Here is a 16,988-nt window from a genome sequence, read left to right as displayed (position 1 = left end):
GCCTCCTCCTACTCCTTCAGCAGCACCCGCTCCATATATGCAGGGGTCGAGTCCAGGATCACCGGCGGCATTCCCAAAATCGCCAGCGGCTCACTCCGAATCACCACGGAGATCACCCAGACGCTGGAGTGGAACGAGACCAAGGATGAGAAGAAGACTGTCACCGTGGAGCACTCAGTCACCGTGCCGCCCAAGAGTCGGGCCATGGTTACCTACGTGGGGATGCAGGGAAAGTGCAGTGTTCCCTTCAACTACACTCAGAAAGACAAGAGCTCTACCAATGGGCAGATGATTACCAGCCAGCATGCTGATGGTATCTTCTTTGGCGTCAATTATTACAATTTCCAGTTTGAGGCCATGGAAGTCCAACCCCTCTGAGATCCTTGAGAATTTTGCTATGTTGGACTGAAATTGTAAAGGAAGACATTGGTGAATAATACACTATCTTCTTAATTTCCCCCTCTCAAAAAAAAAAAAAAAAAAACAAAAACAAACAAACTAAGAGATTATTATTAGTGGGGATTATATAAAATTATCCAACTTTTCAAAATTATGTACAAAAAATTCCCACTTTTTGAATTATCTACCCCTCTAAAGAGGTATATATTAGAGAGTCCACGCAAATTCTAAATTCTATGTGGCACTCTAGAATCATTCTATTCATAATTTTTTAAATTCTTTAATTTTTTTGCCTTTGAAATTCAAAATAAATAAATAAATAGAATAATAAATGTATTCACACTCATTAGATATTTTAGTGGCATAATTGACTCCAATCATTTAAAATTGTAATCTATATATATATAAAAGGAAAATAAACTTTATCCTACGTGGCAGCATATAATCACTCTATTTCAATTTTTCTCAATTCTCATTCATTCTTATATTTTTCAATATCTCTAATCAAACTCCACCTCTAATAAAACTCCATCTATTAAAAAAATTATAAAAATCAATAATATATAAATCTATAAAAATCAATCAATAGTATCACTTATATAATATATGTAAGTTACTCCAACGAATATAACATTAATATGCATTTTTTGAGTTTCAAGTTGTACAATTAATAACAATATAATGCTCCAACGAATTTTACATTAATATGCAGAATATATACATCAACTTATTCCAACGAATTTTAAATTCATATGCAGATCATATACATCAAAATACTAATTAGTTAACATCTGAGTTTCAATTACATATCCCAAATTTAATTATTATTTTTTTCAATAATCATTCATTCTTTTATTTTTAAAAATTTTAATTAATTTTCAGTAATAATAATTTATGAATATGTCTAAGATTTATAGTTTATAGTTTTGATTTAGATATTACATTGTTCTAATGACTTTTTTTTAACGGATTTGTAGTTCACAGATGATCAAATAATAGCATTGGTTGAAATTGAGAAGTTGTTTATTGCTAATTTCACCAGTTTAATCAATTTTCCTGGCATGTCGTTATCAAACGGAACTTTCATATCTAATTCAGACAATCTACTGATATTAGAAGAGATCTCTTACAACATGGAAGAAATAAAAAAAGGCAACGTTAAACTATATGTCTATATCCCTCTTTGACATATGAACAAAGAATGATATATGAAAAAAACATGGAAGAAATGAAAGAAGACAACGTTAAACTATATGTCTATACCCCTCTTTGACAGATGAGCAAATAATGATTTATGAAAAAAATAATGGTCGTGGTTGATAGTGGTGTAGGGAGGATTTTTCTTTCTATATGAATATAACATCATTATTGTTGTCTAGGGCAGTACTACACACTCTAAATTCGGTATACCATTAGATTGCCACAAAGTGTAATTTTTTATAGCTATTAATTTTGAAAATTAAAAAATGCAACTTTAATTTGTTTTGAGTTCATCCTCCATTTTAGAAAATAGAAAAAGTATTAAAATATAAAAATTACTAATTCTCTTTATGTGTGTATGTATGTATTTATATGGTCAGAATGGTTGGTCTAATATGTTTTTCTCATTAGTTAAAATTCGTTATTTTGCTATTTAAGTTTTGATTAATTGTCTTCCTTTGTACAGAAAATGAATGAGTACACATTTGATAAAAGTACATTTTGATTTCAAATATACATATTACATATAATAATTTTCTCATAAGAAACAGGCAAATGCTTCTGGTTCGAATATAGAAGAAACCAAAGAATTTGAGGAATGGATACTTAAAATAGGTGGCTGTACTGTAGGTCAAAGTCTTGGTAATGGAGAATCTGTTGTGACATTATCAGAAGACATTCTTATACGTGATGCAACAAATCCTATTGCAGCTATAGTGGAAAACACATATCATGCATTTGACCTATAAATGTTTAAGAATAGATCTATCTTGCCCCCCACCAATGAGATAGTTGATGCGATAAATGATGACGTCATGTCTTTAATGTCTATCAAAGAAAGGGTTTGCCTAAGTTCAAACAACATTCACAAAGAAGATGGACAAGTGGACCTCAATGAACAGGTATTTTCGGACGAATATCTAAACACGATCAAGTGTTCACGATTGTCGAGTCATGAAATTAAGAGGGATGCATAATCATGCTTTTTAGAAATATTGATCCATCTAATGAGCTTTGCAATGACACTAGGCTAATAGTAACTAACTATATTGCACGGATTCGCGAAAAAATAGTAGCGTGCAGTATCGGATACGCCGTGGTTGCGGGTGCGGGTGGGATTCGCGTGGGATTCGCCACGTGGCGAATCACTCCAAAAAAAAAAAAAAATTTGGATACGCGAATCGGGAGTGTGGATATGCAGCCGGAGGGAAACGAGGGCAGCGGCCGTGGTCTGTGGCCTTCTGCAGTCGCCGGAGGACAGAGATAGAGGAACAGAGAGGAGTTAGAGGCGATGGCGATAAGGGCGACGGCCTCGTTGTGTGTGGTGCGTGTGTTTTGAGGGGATGCTGCCGGAGGGAAAACGGCGACGCCGTACCAGCTTGGTGCGCGACTGTGCGTCGAGGATAGAGAGCCGAGAGAGAGATTTGGGGGTGGAGGCTGTGTTGTATGCGTGTGTTTTGAGTCTTTTGACTTTTGAGGGAACATTAGGTTTGGGTGGTGGCCTGTTGGGCCATAGCTATTGGGCCCTTTTTAATCCAATTCATTTAATTGCTTTTTTTCTCTTTAAATTATTGAACTTTTGTTTAATTTAGTTGAATCTTTGAACTTTGAATTATATTGTGATTTAATTCTGTGAATTATATATATACATATATATATATATATAACACAGACGTATCCTTCACGAATCGCACCCTATAATTTTTGAAAATCCGTATCCCCGCACCCGAATCGTATCGCTCCCGCACCCGCCCCCCCGCACCTGTGCAATCTAGGTAACTAAACTTAGAGAACGCGTAATTGAAGGCAAATTCATTTCAGGAAAAAATGTGGGCAAATAGTTTCCTATAGCTGGAATGATTATGAGTCCATCAGATTTCACTAAATTTTCAATTTGGTTTTAGAGAAGACAATTCTCTATGAGTGTTTATTTTGCTATGAAAATAAATAAAAATCAGGGACAATTCATGGACAACCATACATGTCAAATTTAATAATTTATTCAAACTTTGATAGTTTAAGTCATTAATGATTTTATTTAATCTATTTTTTTTTCAGTTATTGGTTCCAGCTACAGGCATCTAATTTAGGTACGTTTCAAATAATTGTTCCAATTTCTCTTTGGGTTGAAACTATGCTTACATATAAATTTCATAAAGACATTTAAATTAGATCAATTTCAAATAAATATTACAGCCTTTTACTTTAAAATAATTTTATTAAATTCTCTATTTTAGTGAAAAGAAATTCATAAAACAAAAAATATAATATTAAATAATTTTATAAATTTATATTTTAATAGATCCCGTCGAAATTCGACGGGTCATTTACTAGTAAGTATTATGAAACAAAATAGTCACTAAATTTGAATGTCGCTCTCGTTAATAGCAAAAAAATATTCACTTTTACTTTCAAGTATTTTTTTTTCTCTTGATTCTAGATTATTAATCATTTCTTTACTATCTTTAGCTAAAAAATAATTTACTTTTCATTTTTATTCCTTATTGGAGAAAAATCAAGAAAAAGGTATATATATATATATATATATATATATATATATATGAGATATAAAATTTAAAATATAATCATCAAGTATTTGATATGGCACAATAGATTTATTGGAGTATTAATTACTACGAATTACTATACTCAAAGCATAAATTACTAAATTATAATGGGATTAATTGTCTTTAAATTCATAAATTTTTCTGGAATTGATTTTTGCTCCCAATTTGAAAAATCGACTTCTAAATCCATAATATTTTGTTTTTGTCTTAAATTTGTCAGGTGATCGATTTTTCTTGCGTCGGCGCCGGAAATGACACGGTGGCAGCCGGAATTGACACGGTAGCACATTTATGACATGTAGAAAAAAAATTAAAAAAAAACCCACATCATCATCTTTCCCAATCTCCCTCACCCCCAAACCCTAATTCCCCACGCCCCCACCCGCCTCCGCCCCCTCCCCTTCTCCCACCCTCCATCGCCGCGACCTCCCTCATCCACACACAGCAGGAAGATGGGCGGCCAAATTCGAACAGAATAGGCCCTCTTTTGAGCAACCTAGAGGTAAAATCTCGTCCCAATTTTATATTCCCTAAACATATTTTGGTAATTCGATAAATTGAATCGTGTTTTCTCTTGCTTCAACTGCGCAATTCGGCGCGTTTCAGTTGTTGGATAGGTCTAACCTTCCGCCAGCGTCGGTGAGCCTTTCATGGCGTCACGCCGCCATGAAACCTTTGAACGTTGAGCCCAATAGCGGTGATTCGATCGTTTCATCAACTACGACCTTGGCTGTTCCTTGTACGTAGCGAAAAATTCATTAAGGATTGTTCTGTTTGAATTTGGCCGCCCATCTTCCTGTTTTGTGCGGATGAGGAAGGTGACGACGACGAGGGGTGGGGGAAGGGGAGGCGGTGGCGGCGGTGGCGGCGACGGGTGGGGGGAGGGGAATTAGGATTTGGGGTTGGGGGAGGTTGGGGATGATGTTGTGGGGTTTTTTTTTTCTTTTTTCACATGTCATAAATTTGCCACCATGTCATTTTCGGCGCCAATGTAAGAAAAAACCGGTCATCCGACAAATTTGAGACATAAACAAAAGGTTATAAATCTAGAAGCCGGTTTTTCAAATTAGGAGCAAACACCAATTCTTAGAAAACATTAAGAATTTACAGGCAATTGCCCCAATTATAATTAAAATTTCAAATATTGCTCCCTTTGTCCCATAAGAGTGTGCATGGTTGTTGTTGGCAAAGGTTTTAATAAATATTAGGTTATTGTGCTATTAGTAGAAGAAGAGGCCCATTTTTATTAGTGGAAGAAGGGTTCAAAAAAGGAAAGTGCGCACTCTTGTGAGACGTCGCAAACACCAATTCTTAGAAAACGTTAAGAATTTACAGGCAATTGCCCCAATTATAATTAAAATTTCAAATATTACTCCCTCCGTCCTATAAGAGTGTGCATGATTGTTGTTGGCAAAGGTTTTAATAAATATTAGGTTATTGTGCTATTAGTAGAAGAAGAGGCCCATTTTTATTAGTGGAAGAAGGGTTCAAAAAAGGAAAGTGCGCACTCTTGTGAGACGTCGCAAAATGACAAAAAATGCACACTCTTATAGGTCGTATAGAGTATTATTTTAAGTTGTTAGAATTCCATTCTCTAGGGAATTGATCATTGGAGATAATTGAATATGATTTCACGTTTGATGATGATGCTCTTTGAAACTTGAGATGAGATGATGCTCATAACTCAATTTTATTCTTTCAAGTTTTAAAAATGATGCTCATAAATAAGAGATAGTCTATTAAGCTTTAGGCGAGATTATCATAACTCAATTATGATCTTTCATATTCCAACGGGATGATGCTCACAAGTTAGTTATGGTCTTTCAAACTTCAAGCAAGATGATGCTCATAACACAATTATGATATTTCAAGTTCTAGACAAAATGATGCTCAAAACTCAATTCTGGTCTTTCAAGTTCCACACGAGATATGATCGATGCTCGGAAGTTAGGGGTGAGATGTAATGCTCCAAACGAGATGCTTACAAGTAAGTTATACTCTACAAGCTCCAAACAAGATGATGGTGTTCCAAATTCTGATGTTCAAAAGACATATGTAGTTATTAGAACTCTAGTTATGATCTGGTCTTATTATGTCCATATCAGATGATATTCAGATGACATATGTTATCTTAATTTCCTTATTCTTCAATTTAAAGAATTTATACAAACTTAATAAATATTCTCTATACACTATTAATAACATATGCTGCACATTAATCATACTTCAAATTTACATTTTTTTTTCCTTTTTTATATTTTTAAAATCTCCAATCCCACATCAACCTTTTATAAATTTCGTCGAATGAAATTTGTATAAAAAGTTATGTCTATAAGAAATTAATTTGATCGAAAGTGATTGAAATTAATTTTATTAATTTAATTTGATCATATCAAATTAATTAAAGAAATTATTTATATGAAGATGATTTCATACGCTATAAGAATAAGAGTAATTTAAAATAATTATAAATAAGGATGGAAAATGATTTTCGTCGAATTTGAACGGGTTATATGCTAGTTTAATTTATATTGTTTAGAGACCGCACGCCGGCCGTCTAATTGACACGCCGCACGCCGGCCGTCTCCGCTGCTGCTGTGCTCATATCTGCGGCTGGCTATCAGCTGGAAGTCGCCGCCGCCGCCGCTGCATCATCCTGAACCGCCGTTGCAGATCTCCCTCGAGATCTCCATAAGCGCCGACTCGATCCGCCACTATTGTCCATAAAACACGATTGCTGTCAGTTGGCTGTTTTTATTGTCAATTGGGGCTGTTTTTTTTTAGGAGGGTTTCTGCTCGGATTCTAGATCCGGTCGGCGGCGCTGATAGCACGCCGCGCCTGCCGATCCAGACTCCCCACCGCGAGGACTCTTCTCCGGCCGGCCGCGACTCCAGACGCCTCCGTCGCCGCTGCTCCCCGCCTTAAGCCGTTCTCCTGCCGGTGATGGATTCGAGTTCGCCGGAAGTCCATCGTGACAAAGGGGGCCTCAATCTTCCCCTGGTCTCTTCTAATTTTGACAGGTCTCGATCTAAGTCCCCTGCCAATGTTCCGTCTCAGCACCCGCCTCTCGAAAAGCCGAGTTATTCTTCCGGCGCAGTGGCTGTTGGGCAGCGCTCGTCGGGTTTTTCACCGGCGCAGAGTTTGATCGGTGATCCTAACCAGACCATCCCTGGTTTGATACGGCCGATACCGTCTGTTGTTACTTCAGTAGCGCAGGTGCCGGGTTCTGCTCCGGCTGTTTCTTTCGCTGCCAAAGTAGCTGATAAAGTCCAACCCAATTCCCTTAAGAAGCCGGATGTTGCAGCGTATGGCCTCCGAGGCCTTCAAATACAGCGAGAAGGAGAGGTTGTCACCCTCTCAGTGCCCAAATCGGAATATCAAACAAAGTTGGAAGAGTTTCAATTTGCACTAATCGGTAGACTTATCCAACGTAAAGGGGACAAGCCACGCACGTTCGCCGACCTCTCTCATGAACTTCGAACCATATGGCAGTGCGCCGACTGTCAACTGGTGCCCATGGCTAAGGGATTCTTCGTTGTTAAATTTTTTACGATGGAAGCGAAAAAGAAAGCTAAGGGGAGTTCTTTTCTCCAACTGTCAATCGGCCACGTACGCTTCCGTGAATGGACTAGGTATTTCGATCCGTATAAGGAAGTGTCGTCTCTGGCTCAGGTATGGGTTCGGATATATTATCTTCCTGTCGAGTTATGGACTCCGGTGATTATTGCTGGTATAGGTCGTGTGCTTGGTCATCCTATGCGAATTGATAATGCCTCCGCAACTGGTCATGTGGGACACTTTGCGCGGGTTTTGGTGGAACTTGACATGGCTTTGCCTATTCTCAACTCGATGTACATTGATGACGGCGATAGATCGTTCTACATTGAGTTTGGTTTTGAATCTATGCCCCTTTTTTGCTCGCGTTGTAAACTTACAGGTCATTCAACGGATAAATGCCGGAGAGCTGATAGGGCCACGAGCAAGCAAAAGATCTCTGAGCCTCCTGCTGTGGTTGTGAATAATCTTGATAAGGGAGAGGGTCCGATTCCTGCATGGCAGCCCAAAGTTGATATTCTTAAACCTCTATCAGGTCCTGATCTTCTAGACGCGGCTACAGTGAAAAATGATCTCCCTCTGGCGGGGGATGCTAACCGATATCAAGCGCTAGATGAGGATGAGGAAGAGGAAGTGGAGGAGACTATCATTGCGGACTCCAATTATGAAGCAGAGGCTTTACATGAGGAAGAAAATGATGGGTCGCCTTACACGGAAAAGGCTAGTGATAAGGAGGGCTCGAATGTAGAGGGAACTTTGGAGTTGGATTCTGGAACGAATAGTGGAGCTGTGGTAGAGCAACAAACGGTAGTTGGGGCAGAAGATTCAGCGAGCCAGCAGGTTAATTCGCCGATTAAGGAAGTTGATTTTGATAATAAATCCATTCCTTCTCCGGATGACATGGCGAGTCGTATTATTAGGTTAGAGGAGCAAGTTAATCAGGGGATGCAGCTGCTCTCGGAGCAGAAGCGCGGACGTGGTCGTCCAAAGGGCTCGGTTAAGGGACGAGAGCCTATACATGCAATTCCGGAAGGTTGTATTAAAAGTCGTCTTAGGAATGCGGAAGAAATGGGTAACAAGCCGAGGGAGTTTGTGGTTGACGTCACCAATAGGCCTAATATGATTGCAATGAATAATGTCATCCATAGGCGTTGGTCGGATGATTTGGATAATGATCCTGACTTTCCTTTTTAAGTTGTTCTCCTTCGCTTTTTAAGTTTTGTGCCCTTAGTCTGCATCTTGTGCTTTCAAGGGATGTTTTTTCTTTTTCACTTTATAATAAACCTCAATTTAATAATTTATATTGTTTAGCATGCATGTTCTTTGCATCAAGCATGCGTGTGCTTTTGCGGCCAAAATATACAAAGTATCATATTCCTTTTTTAACTCACTTTATTCTTCCACCAACTTCAAATTCAATGTCATAATTATAGTAAATCTATCAAATTAAGTGATTATGTTACTCTCAAGTATAAATAATGATTAATTCATTATTAAAATCAAACAATAAGTAATAAATTTAATTAACTAGCATTTGCATCCCGTGCAATGCACGGAAAAATATTTTTAATTTTTATATTTATATAAAATTAATACTAATTCAATTATTATACTTATAAATATAATAAAAATATTTTTAATTGAATATTGAAAAGATAAAAAAGAATTCACAATCAAAAAATTTGATATTATGAAAAAAAACAAAAAAATAAGTTGAAAAAATTAAAAATAAAATACTAATTAAAAAGAATTTAAAATATATTTATTCAAAAAAGATGAGAGAGTAGAGAGAAATTTATAAAACTTTAATATTTAAATAAATTTAATTGTTACATTTTAAATCAAATATTTTCATAAAATCATATTAAAGCTCTTATCGTGATCTTTAATTTGATATGCATATTAAATATTTTATAATTAATCGAATTTCATAATTTCGGAAAGAAATGTAACAACAAATAAGAAGTTAAAGAAAATAAAAATAAAAAGGAAAATATATATAATTTGAACATAAACCTTCAATTTTATTATAACTTAAAAATTGCCACTCAATTTTAAAATTAATTTGAAATTAATCTTAAATTAGAAACTCACTTTTTAATATATACTTTTTCAATATCTAAAAACAGCAGCTAAAGATGGGCTAAATATATTTGAGACGGGCCTTCCTAAACTATCTACACATACAGTCTGGATGGCGGGAAAATAAAAACCTGCAACAATTGCAATTAGCGCACTCGCCATCGTCCACCGCAAATAGAATCAAAGCGCTGTCGTTTGAGAGATGTCGGAAGAGAAGAAAGATGATGAGGCGACGGAGAATGTGGTTGCGGAAGCGGAGCTGCCGAAGACTATCGTGCGCCGGGTGGTAAAGGACAAGCTTTCCCAGCTCTCCACCGGCTCCGAGATTCCCGTGCTCCGCGACTCGCTCATTGCCTTCTCTGAGAGCGCCCGCATCTTCATCCACTACCTGTCCGCTACGTAAGCCCCCGCTCATGCTCTCTCTCACTCTCTTCCCAAAATGTGTTGGACTTCATGTTTCAATATATTTTGTATAATCTCGATCGCTCGACGGAAATTGAATTTGTTTTTCGACCTAAGCGGCATAGTAAATTGGTTGAGCACGTTAATTATTTATCTAATTTTGAGCTTTGGTTTCTTGATTTGTTTGATTGGTGGAGTATGTCAGCTGATTGACACGATTTGCTAGTGTCTCTGCCGTTTTCTAGGGTTTTCTCAATGAATTGGTATTTTCAGATTGCGGTTCAATTTGTGATTATCTGGTTATGGAATGTTTTTTCACAAATCAAAAGAACATCTCTTCAAATGACTGTGATACTTAATTGGAAATGCCGATAACAGCTGAAGGAATGTAGATTTGGGAAGAGAACATTTGAATTGGGGGAAAACGAGAATATGAAAATGAGCAGAAAAAAGTCGGTTGAGGAAATTGCACCATTACTTCCAAAAAGTTAGCTGGACCTCTTAAGGTTCTAACTTTTATTTATCTGAGTTAACTGATTATCAACCGAGTAGTCATTTAACCAATTCTGTGGATTCTTGGCTTGTCTAATTTAGTTACGATCGAACCTTATCAAGTACCTTCCTTCTCATTAAATAATGGTGTGATGGTGGAGTAACTCTTTTGTTTCTAGATAGGTTGATTTTCCTTTTTCCAACTCGCGCTTGTTGCTTGTCTGTTTCCTCTTGTACTCAGCTTCCAATCAAGTTGCTCTTCTTTTTGTTTGTCGAGTATCATGGTTCTGAAATGTATTGCCAAATCAACTTTTCTGTGCATATAATTTATAGTGCATGATCTCCCGGTATCTGCAGGGCAAATGACATATGTAAGGAGTCGAACAGACAAATAATTAATGCAGAAGATGTATTCAAGGCACTGGAAGAGATAGAATTTCCAGAGTTTATTGGGCCTCTGAGAGATTCACTCGAAGGTTAGCACATACATAAGAGTTTTAGTGGCTTTTGTTTCCTATTCTGTAATTCCTTGAGCGCTATGATCTTTGTTTATAGTGTTTCCGCTTCCTATTCATGCAAAGCATTGGGAAATGTGTATATTTTCTAGTCCACCATATAAGAGGTGGGTAAAAACTGCTTTATCCATGCTGAATATGTTGATGATATTTGTGTCATGCATACCTTTCACAAAAAGAAAGTTTATGGGATCTCTGCAATTGAATGAAACTTAATGAAGAAGAAACCCTGCTTACTATCTCCATTCTTACAATTGAACAGATAGTTAGGGGTAAAATTTATTGGGTCTTCCTCTCTCACAAATGATTGTATATTATTAACTAGTAGACATGATCGTTAAAAATCTATGCAGAAACCCTCTACATAACTTATCTATTCACATCTTTTACTTGGTGAACTTGTTGGTTATATCTTCTCTCCATCATATCAAACAATTTGATAATTGCTACAAATCTGCTCAACTTATACCTCATGTCTCATGTTTTCACTGCTCCCCAACAACAGGAATTTTATGGCAATCATCAGGAGATATTACAGTAGGCTGGTTTTATCAACTTATGTATGTGATTGTTTGTAGACATTAATGTCCATGATCCTCCCTTTCCTCATTAGTATCCCATTCATATATTTTTGTATACGTTTTTCATCAGCAGATATTGCAGCTGACATTTACTTTCTTTATTCATGAGATTTTAAACACTGCTTGAATATGTTCAATTTACTCTGTTGCTTTGGGCTCATGTACATGACCCCAAATACATGTATTTTTGTCTTATCTTATCCTGATGTTCAAATCCCGACTACAATATTGCATGTATACTTGAAAATGTGACTTGCATATTTGCATTAACTAATTTACTTCCTGTTACGATTTGAACTTTTTTTTTTTTTTAATAATTCGTGTGCTACTCATCACTTATGTCATCGTATCTTGTGGCAGAGTTTAGACAAAGGAATGCCGGGAAGAAGCAGTCTAAGGCAAAACAAACAAACACGAAAGCAAAACGGAAAGAGCCACCCCCACCTGAGCCCAATGAAGGTCAAAACAAACGACAGGCGAGTGAGGCGGTCGCCTCAGCTCCCTTGGAGGATTGAGACCCCAAATATATAGGATCTTGGAAGATTCGGACCCCAAATATATATATTCAATTGTGAACACATAATGATAATTCTATGTAAAACATAATGAAATTGTTGTGAAAAATGTTGAATCTATCGTAGATCTTTATGATTTAAGGGTTGAAAATGATTTTTAGGTTATATTTTTAAATGGACTTTTATTTGACAATTTCCTTCTTCATTATTATATATAGATTGTGTTTAAATTGCTCTTTTACATTGTTGCAAAATTTCAAACACAAAATGCCTAATAAATACAAAGATTCAAAATACTTCAACTAACTCAATGCAAAGAGGCTGCAATAATAACTTGAGGTTGTAAAAGACAGTGTACACAAACTTATAAACAACATCGTGCAAAATGGTCGATTAAGGTGAATGTTTAGTCTTGCCAATCCAAATTTAAGTATTCAACACAAAATGATTTATTGAGGTGAATTTCTAGTCTTATCAACCAAAATTTAAGTATTCAATACAAATTTACAAAGCAATCAAGAGTGAAAATTGCCTAGTGCCTAAAGCCCACAAATAATATCTATATGGGATCGAAGAAATATGAACTCGTCTTCATCTGTAAATGAAACAATTTTATGACGGGAAAAGAACAAACAAATTAACCTAATACTTAATAGTACTAATTTATTCTGTATCGTCCTCGAATGACGTTGTTCAACACCAGCATAAGCAGTCCTCAAGGGGACACCAAGCGGTGCGACCTCCTGTGTGTAAACAGTGAGGTCCGGATTTCAAACCTCACTGCTCTCCCTCCCCAACTCCCCCGCGTCAAAAAAAAATAAAAAACACCAGCATAAGCATCTCGATACTCTAAAATTTTGGCAGACCAATTCTTTTTCATTTTTTTTATCTGTTTCAACAACAGCATTTCAAAACGCATGCAAATTTTCATTATAAGAGAGACTATTACTACTATTATATCTTAGAATAGTTCTTAGTGTATTTCAATATTATTATTATTATTATTATTATTATTATTATTATTATTATTATTATCAATGATATTTTTTTAAAGACCTTAGATGTTTGATTTTTTATTAATTTGAAATTAGAAAATATAAATATAAATAAATCATATAAACCACATTCATACAATTTGATTTATTTTTATATTAATATAGTTTGATTTGATTTCAAAACAATTAGCAGAACATATTTTACAATTTTATTTGATTTTGGTGTCAAACTGCACCAAATCAAACTGGCGGACATCCCTATTCATAAATACAATGGCGCATTACTCTTTTAAAAAAAAATGGTGTATTATTCAACATAGATTTTAATGCCAGTTAAAGAAACCTACATTTTAATCCCACCAAAAAAGAAAAAAAAAAAATCGTTCACATTTTTTTTTACACTTTTCAATTATTTATTAATAAAAGGAAGGAAGAAGGAAAAGACTATCAATATATTGATGTAGGCCTTAAAAGGCATTAATAGATGGGCCGGGCGCAGCTATTGGGCCTATCTAGAATATGCTTAAGACAAGCACCTCAGAAAAATCTCGTCGCTTTTAATAGTGAAAAATTCTTGCTTCTGTTTTGATTGCTGCTCACTGCAATTTCTGTCATAGCCATGCCCAAACTCTGAGGACTATCTACACCGTGCCACTCTCATCTTAGCCTCCGTCGATCCCCAACTCCACTTATTCTCCGGTACTGTTCAGTTTATCGCGTTTTTCCATCTTCATTTGTGTATGTACTGTGTGTTTTCCATTTCATCTTTTTTTTGGGTGAGGGGCGCCTCGTAGTTTATGTATCAAGTAGAAAATTGTTTCTGTATTTTCCTTTTTTATGCATTTATTCTATTTTTGTCGATGAGTTGAAATGATCTAGCTGATTGAAGTATAGAATAAACTTTTGAAGATGTAGAAGTCTTGATATTCAGGGCTCTCTCCATTTTTATCTGAGTAATTGGAGCTTTTTACAGAAGTCCTTTGTTCAAGATTAGGGATATTGGTGTTTGGGGAAATCTAATGCCTAAGGATTTGTTTTCAGTTCTTCGTCGTGGTTTTGAGAAACTTAGCGTTTAGTTTAGTCTTCTTGCTGATGCCATCTCGGATTGTCTGCTCTGATTAGTTTGCAAGGTCCGAATTAAGTGAACTATTGTGAAAAATGCATTTGATTTCTATATTATCTTGTAAAAAGGTACACAGTCAAATTTATGATTTGTAAGTTTAGCAAGGAGGTTAACAACCTTGGAGTAGTTAAAGAATGACATATGCATGTCTTTGAATATTCTGAGATTTTGTTTATGGGTCTTTAGTAGTCGATTGAATCGCAGATAGAAAAGGGAGTTGTGGTAAAGGGGTTCGGACAACTTGAAAGTATTTCAGATGGAAGCTGGTCAGATTGATGTTGATGGTAGCGTTGGAATTATGACTGGGACAACTTGCAACCCTCCAACCCCTCCAGCTCAGGAGGAAATTGACTCCACCCGAGCATCGTCTGCAAAGATGAAGGTGAAGGGCACCAATCAGGAATCACAAGAGAAAGATAAACCTCCAAGTAATGTAGCTCACTCTCTTCGCAGTTCATGAGTTTTATATAGCAATTTTAGGTGACTTTTGGAATTAACACTTACTTTCCCTACTTGCCATGGAACTTTATTAAATGTAGCATATAAATAGCGGCCTTGATATTTCTTATGAAGTCTTATGTCGAACTTTTCTTAGCATTCTTACTAGCATTTTCTTGGTTGCAGTTCACAACTCTTGAATATCATACTTTGATGAATGATCAAGATTCTCATGTTCACTAATGTTTCCCAGGTGTCGCAAACTGTTATGTCTTTAAGAGTCAACTGCAAGAATATTGTCAGAAAACAGGATTAACTACTCCAGTTTATGAAACTATCAAGGAAGGCCCTTCTCACGAGCCTTATTTTAGATCAACTGTTGTCTTGAACAATGTCAGATATGATTCTCTGCCTGGCTTTTTCAATCGGAAGGCAGCAGAGCAATCGGCTGCTGAAGTTGCTCTCATAGAGCTCGCCAAATCCAACAATATGAATTGTGGGATCTCCCAACCTGTGGTAATTGTCTTAAATTGCTTTGTTGCAACTTGAATTTTGCTATAATTATGGTCATGCCTGTATAAAATGGATAATTTGTTGTCTATTTCCTAATCAAGGACTATAATTATAATTTTATTTCAGCATGAGACGGGCTTGTGCAAGAACTTGCTGCAGGAATATGCTCAAAAGATGAACTATGCTATTCCTCTGTACGAATGCCGTAAGGAAGAGAAAGAAGGCAAAATGCCCATGTATTCCTGCGTTGTTGAAATTGGGAGTATCAAGTATATTGGAGCTTCAGCAGGCACAAAGAAAGAAGCTGAAAGAAAAGCTGCTAGGACGGCCTTGCTAGCCATTCAGACTGCTGTGCCCATATCCGAAGATCACACAGACAACTCCATTTACACCGTTATTCCACAGAAGAAGAAGGCATCCGATCTTGCCATCAGCAGTCAGGAGACTAAAGCATCCCTGAAGTCAAAGAAAGGTCGGTTCAAGAAGCAGTATCGAAAGAGGAGGCGGCCTGCAAAGAGAGACGACTCTGCTGGAGGTACACCTCATTTGGAGGTCGATGCAGATACCCAGGCTGGAACCGGGTTGATTGCCACAGACGCTGTGAGCTCCGAGCCTAATGCGGCTGTTGGTGTTGGGGTTGATACAGTTGGACACAGAGGATTGCAAGTGGATGCAGCTGATACTGTCGACTCCCAAGGCAAGACAAATGGTGGTTTGGATATCCATGAGGACAACCAAAGACAAGAGCCGCTTGTAGCCCTTGTAGTCAGCTCCCACGGAGATTCTGGAACGAATACTTGCAGTACACACGACGAACATCCGGAAAATGCTGGAGTTCCAATAATGGATGCTAATTGATAAAGAGAGCTTCTAACCTATGATCGGGATCGCCCCCGTTGATGATAGATTTTCATATTTGTCAATTAGGAAACTCACTAATTTTGTGGGATATGGCCATGAAACTTTGTATTAAAATCTACTAGGCCATGAATTGATCTTTAACTTAATCATGGCATGGCAGCCTGTGTTTATGTTTCTGGTTGATATCTCTTTAGAAATTGTAACAAATTAAACGAGGTTTTATCATGTGATTTTGCATCAAACAGGCTCTGCAATTTCAGTGACATTTCGGAAATCTTTACATATTGAATGCAAACTATATATCTTCTTGGCTCAGCAGGTGATGGTGTTTCATACAGGTAGCTATCAAGAATACAGAGAAGAGACAGACTGCGCCAGCGTGTACCAGAACACGAGTGGCATGAACGATGGCTGAGCTTGCATAGGGCCGGCATATCTGAACTGCGTAGATTTGGCAATGCAGAAGTTGACGAACTTGACTCCCAGTGTGATGAGGCACTCGCTCACGCTTCTCCTCACAGTTTCTGCAAATCGCGTTATGTAAGTATGTTTTCATCAATCTTGAGCCTTTCCACATTTCTTGAGATCACACGTTTCACGAATCTTGTCCCCTCTAAAAACACACACACAAAGAAACATGAAAGCCAAGTATAATACCTTGTGATAATTCTGTCAAAAATGCTGCCAAATTGAGTGCTAGAAGCAATCCTACAAGAACGACAACATTGTGCCAAGAACTTGTCATTCTG

At 36.8% G+C, this 16,988-nt stretch overlaps 2 protein-coding genes across 4 annotated transcripts; both read left to right on the top strand.

The window, feature by feature from the left end:
* Positions 1-9,839: 9,839 nt before the first annotated feature.
* Positions 9,840-12,502, top strand: LOC131021291 (DNA polymerase II subunit B4-like). The gene is made up of 3 exons (XM_057950420.1): positions 9,840-10,203; positions 11,056-11,174; positions 12,155-12,502. Exons 1-3 carry the CDS (start codon positions 10,007-10,009, stop codon positions 12,307-12,309), a joined length of 471 nt encoding a protein of 156 aa, XP_057806403.1. The 5' UTR covers positions 9,840-10,006; the 3' UTR covers positions 12,310-12,502.
* Positions 12,503-13,844: 1,342 nt separating this feature from the next.
* LOC131021273 (double-stranded RNA-binding protein 1-like) lies at positions 13,845-16,504 on the top strand. Of its 3 annotated transcripts, none has more exons than XM_057950392.1 (4): positions 13,845-14,003; positions 14,632-14,855; positions 15,119-15,381; positions 15,505-16,504. In XM_057950392.1, exons 2-4 carry the CDS (start codon positions 14,684-14,686, stop codon positions 16,234-16,236), a joined length of 1,167 nt encoding a protein of 388 aa, XP_057806375.1. In that variant the 5' UTR covers positions 13,845-14,003; positions 14,632-14,683; the 3' UTR covers positions 16,237-16,504. The 3 variants fall into 3 exon arrangements, with proteins under 3 accessions (XP_057806375.1, XP_057806385.1, XP_057806393.1); XM_057950402.1 differs by having other exon boundaries at positions 13,855-14,003; positions 14,617-14,855; XM_057950410.1 differs by having other exon boundaries at positions 13,855-14,003; positions 14,614-14,855.
* The last annotated feature ends 484 nt before the right edge of the window (positions 16,505-16,988 follow it).

This window comes from Salvia miltiorrhiza, chromosome 1, assembly GCF_028751815.1.
Source record: "Salvia miltiorrhiza cultivar Shanhuang (shh) chromosome 1, IMPLAD_Smil_shh, whole genome shotgun sequence".
In the NCBI taxonomy this organism is placed as follows: domain Eukaryota; kingdom Viridiplantae; phylum Streptophyta; class Magnoliopsida; order Lamiales; family Lamiaceae; genus Salvia; species Salvia miltiorrhiza.
Note: the sequence above shows the minus strand (reverse complement) of the source record. Positions and strands in the feature narration are given on the sequence as shown.

What these genes read in the sequence shown, in the direction of transcription:
- LOC131021291 (XM_057950420.1), top strand. Translation starts at nt 10,007, where the DNA reads ATGTCGGAAGAGAAGAAAGATGATGAGGCGACGGAGAATGTGGTTGCG. An exon ending in ATCCACTACCTGTCCGCTAC is followed by an intron (nt 10,204 to 11,055) that starts GTAAGCCCCCGC and finishes CGGTATCTGCAG; the next exon opens with GGCAAATGACATATGTAAGG. An exon ending in TCTGAGAGATTCACTCGAAG is followed by an intron (nt 11,175 to 12,154) that starts GTTAGCACATAC and finishes ATCTTGTGGCAG; the next exon opens with AGTTTAGACAAAGGAATGCC.
- LOC131021273 (XM_057950392.1), top strand. Translation starts at nt 14,684, where the DNA reads ATGGAAGCTGGTCAGATTGATGTTGATGGTAGCGTTGGAATTATGACT. An exon ending in AGAGAAAGATAAACCTCCAA is followed by an intron (nt 14,856 to 15,118) that starts GTAATGTAGCTC and finishes AATGTTTCCCAG; the next exon opens with GTGTCGCAAACTGTTATGTC. An exon ending in GTGGGATCTCCCAACCTGTG is followed by an intron (nt 15,382 to 15,504) that starts GTAATTGTCTTA and finishes ATTTTATTTCAG; the next exon opens with CATGAGACGGGCTTGTGCAA.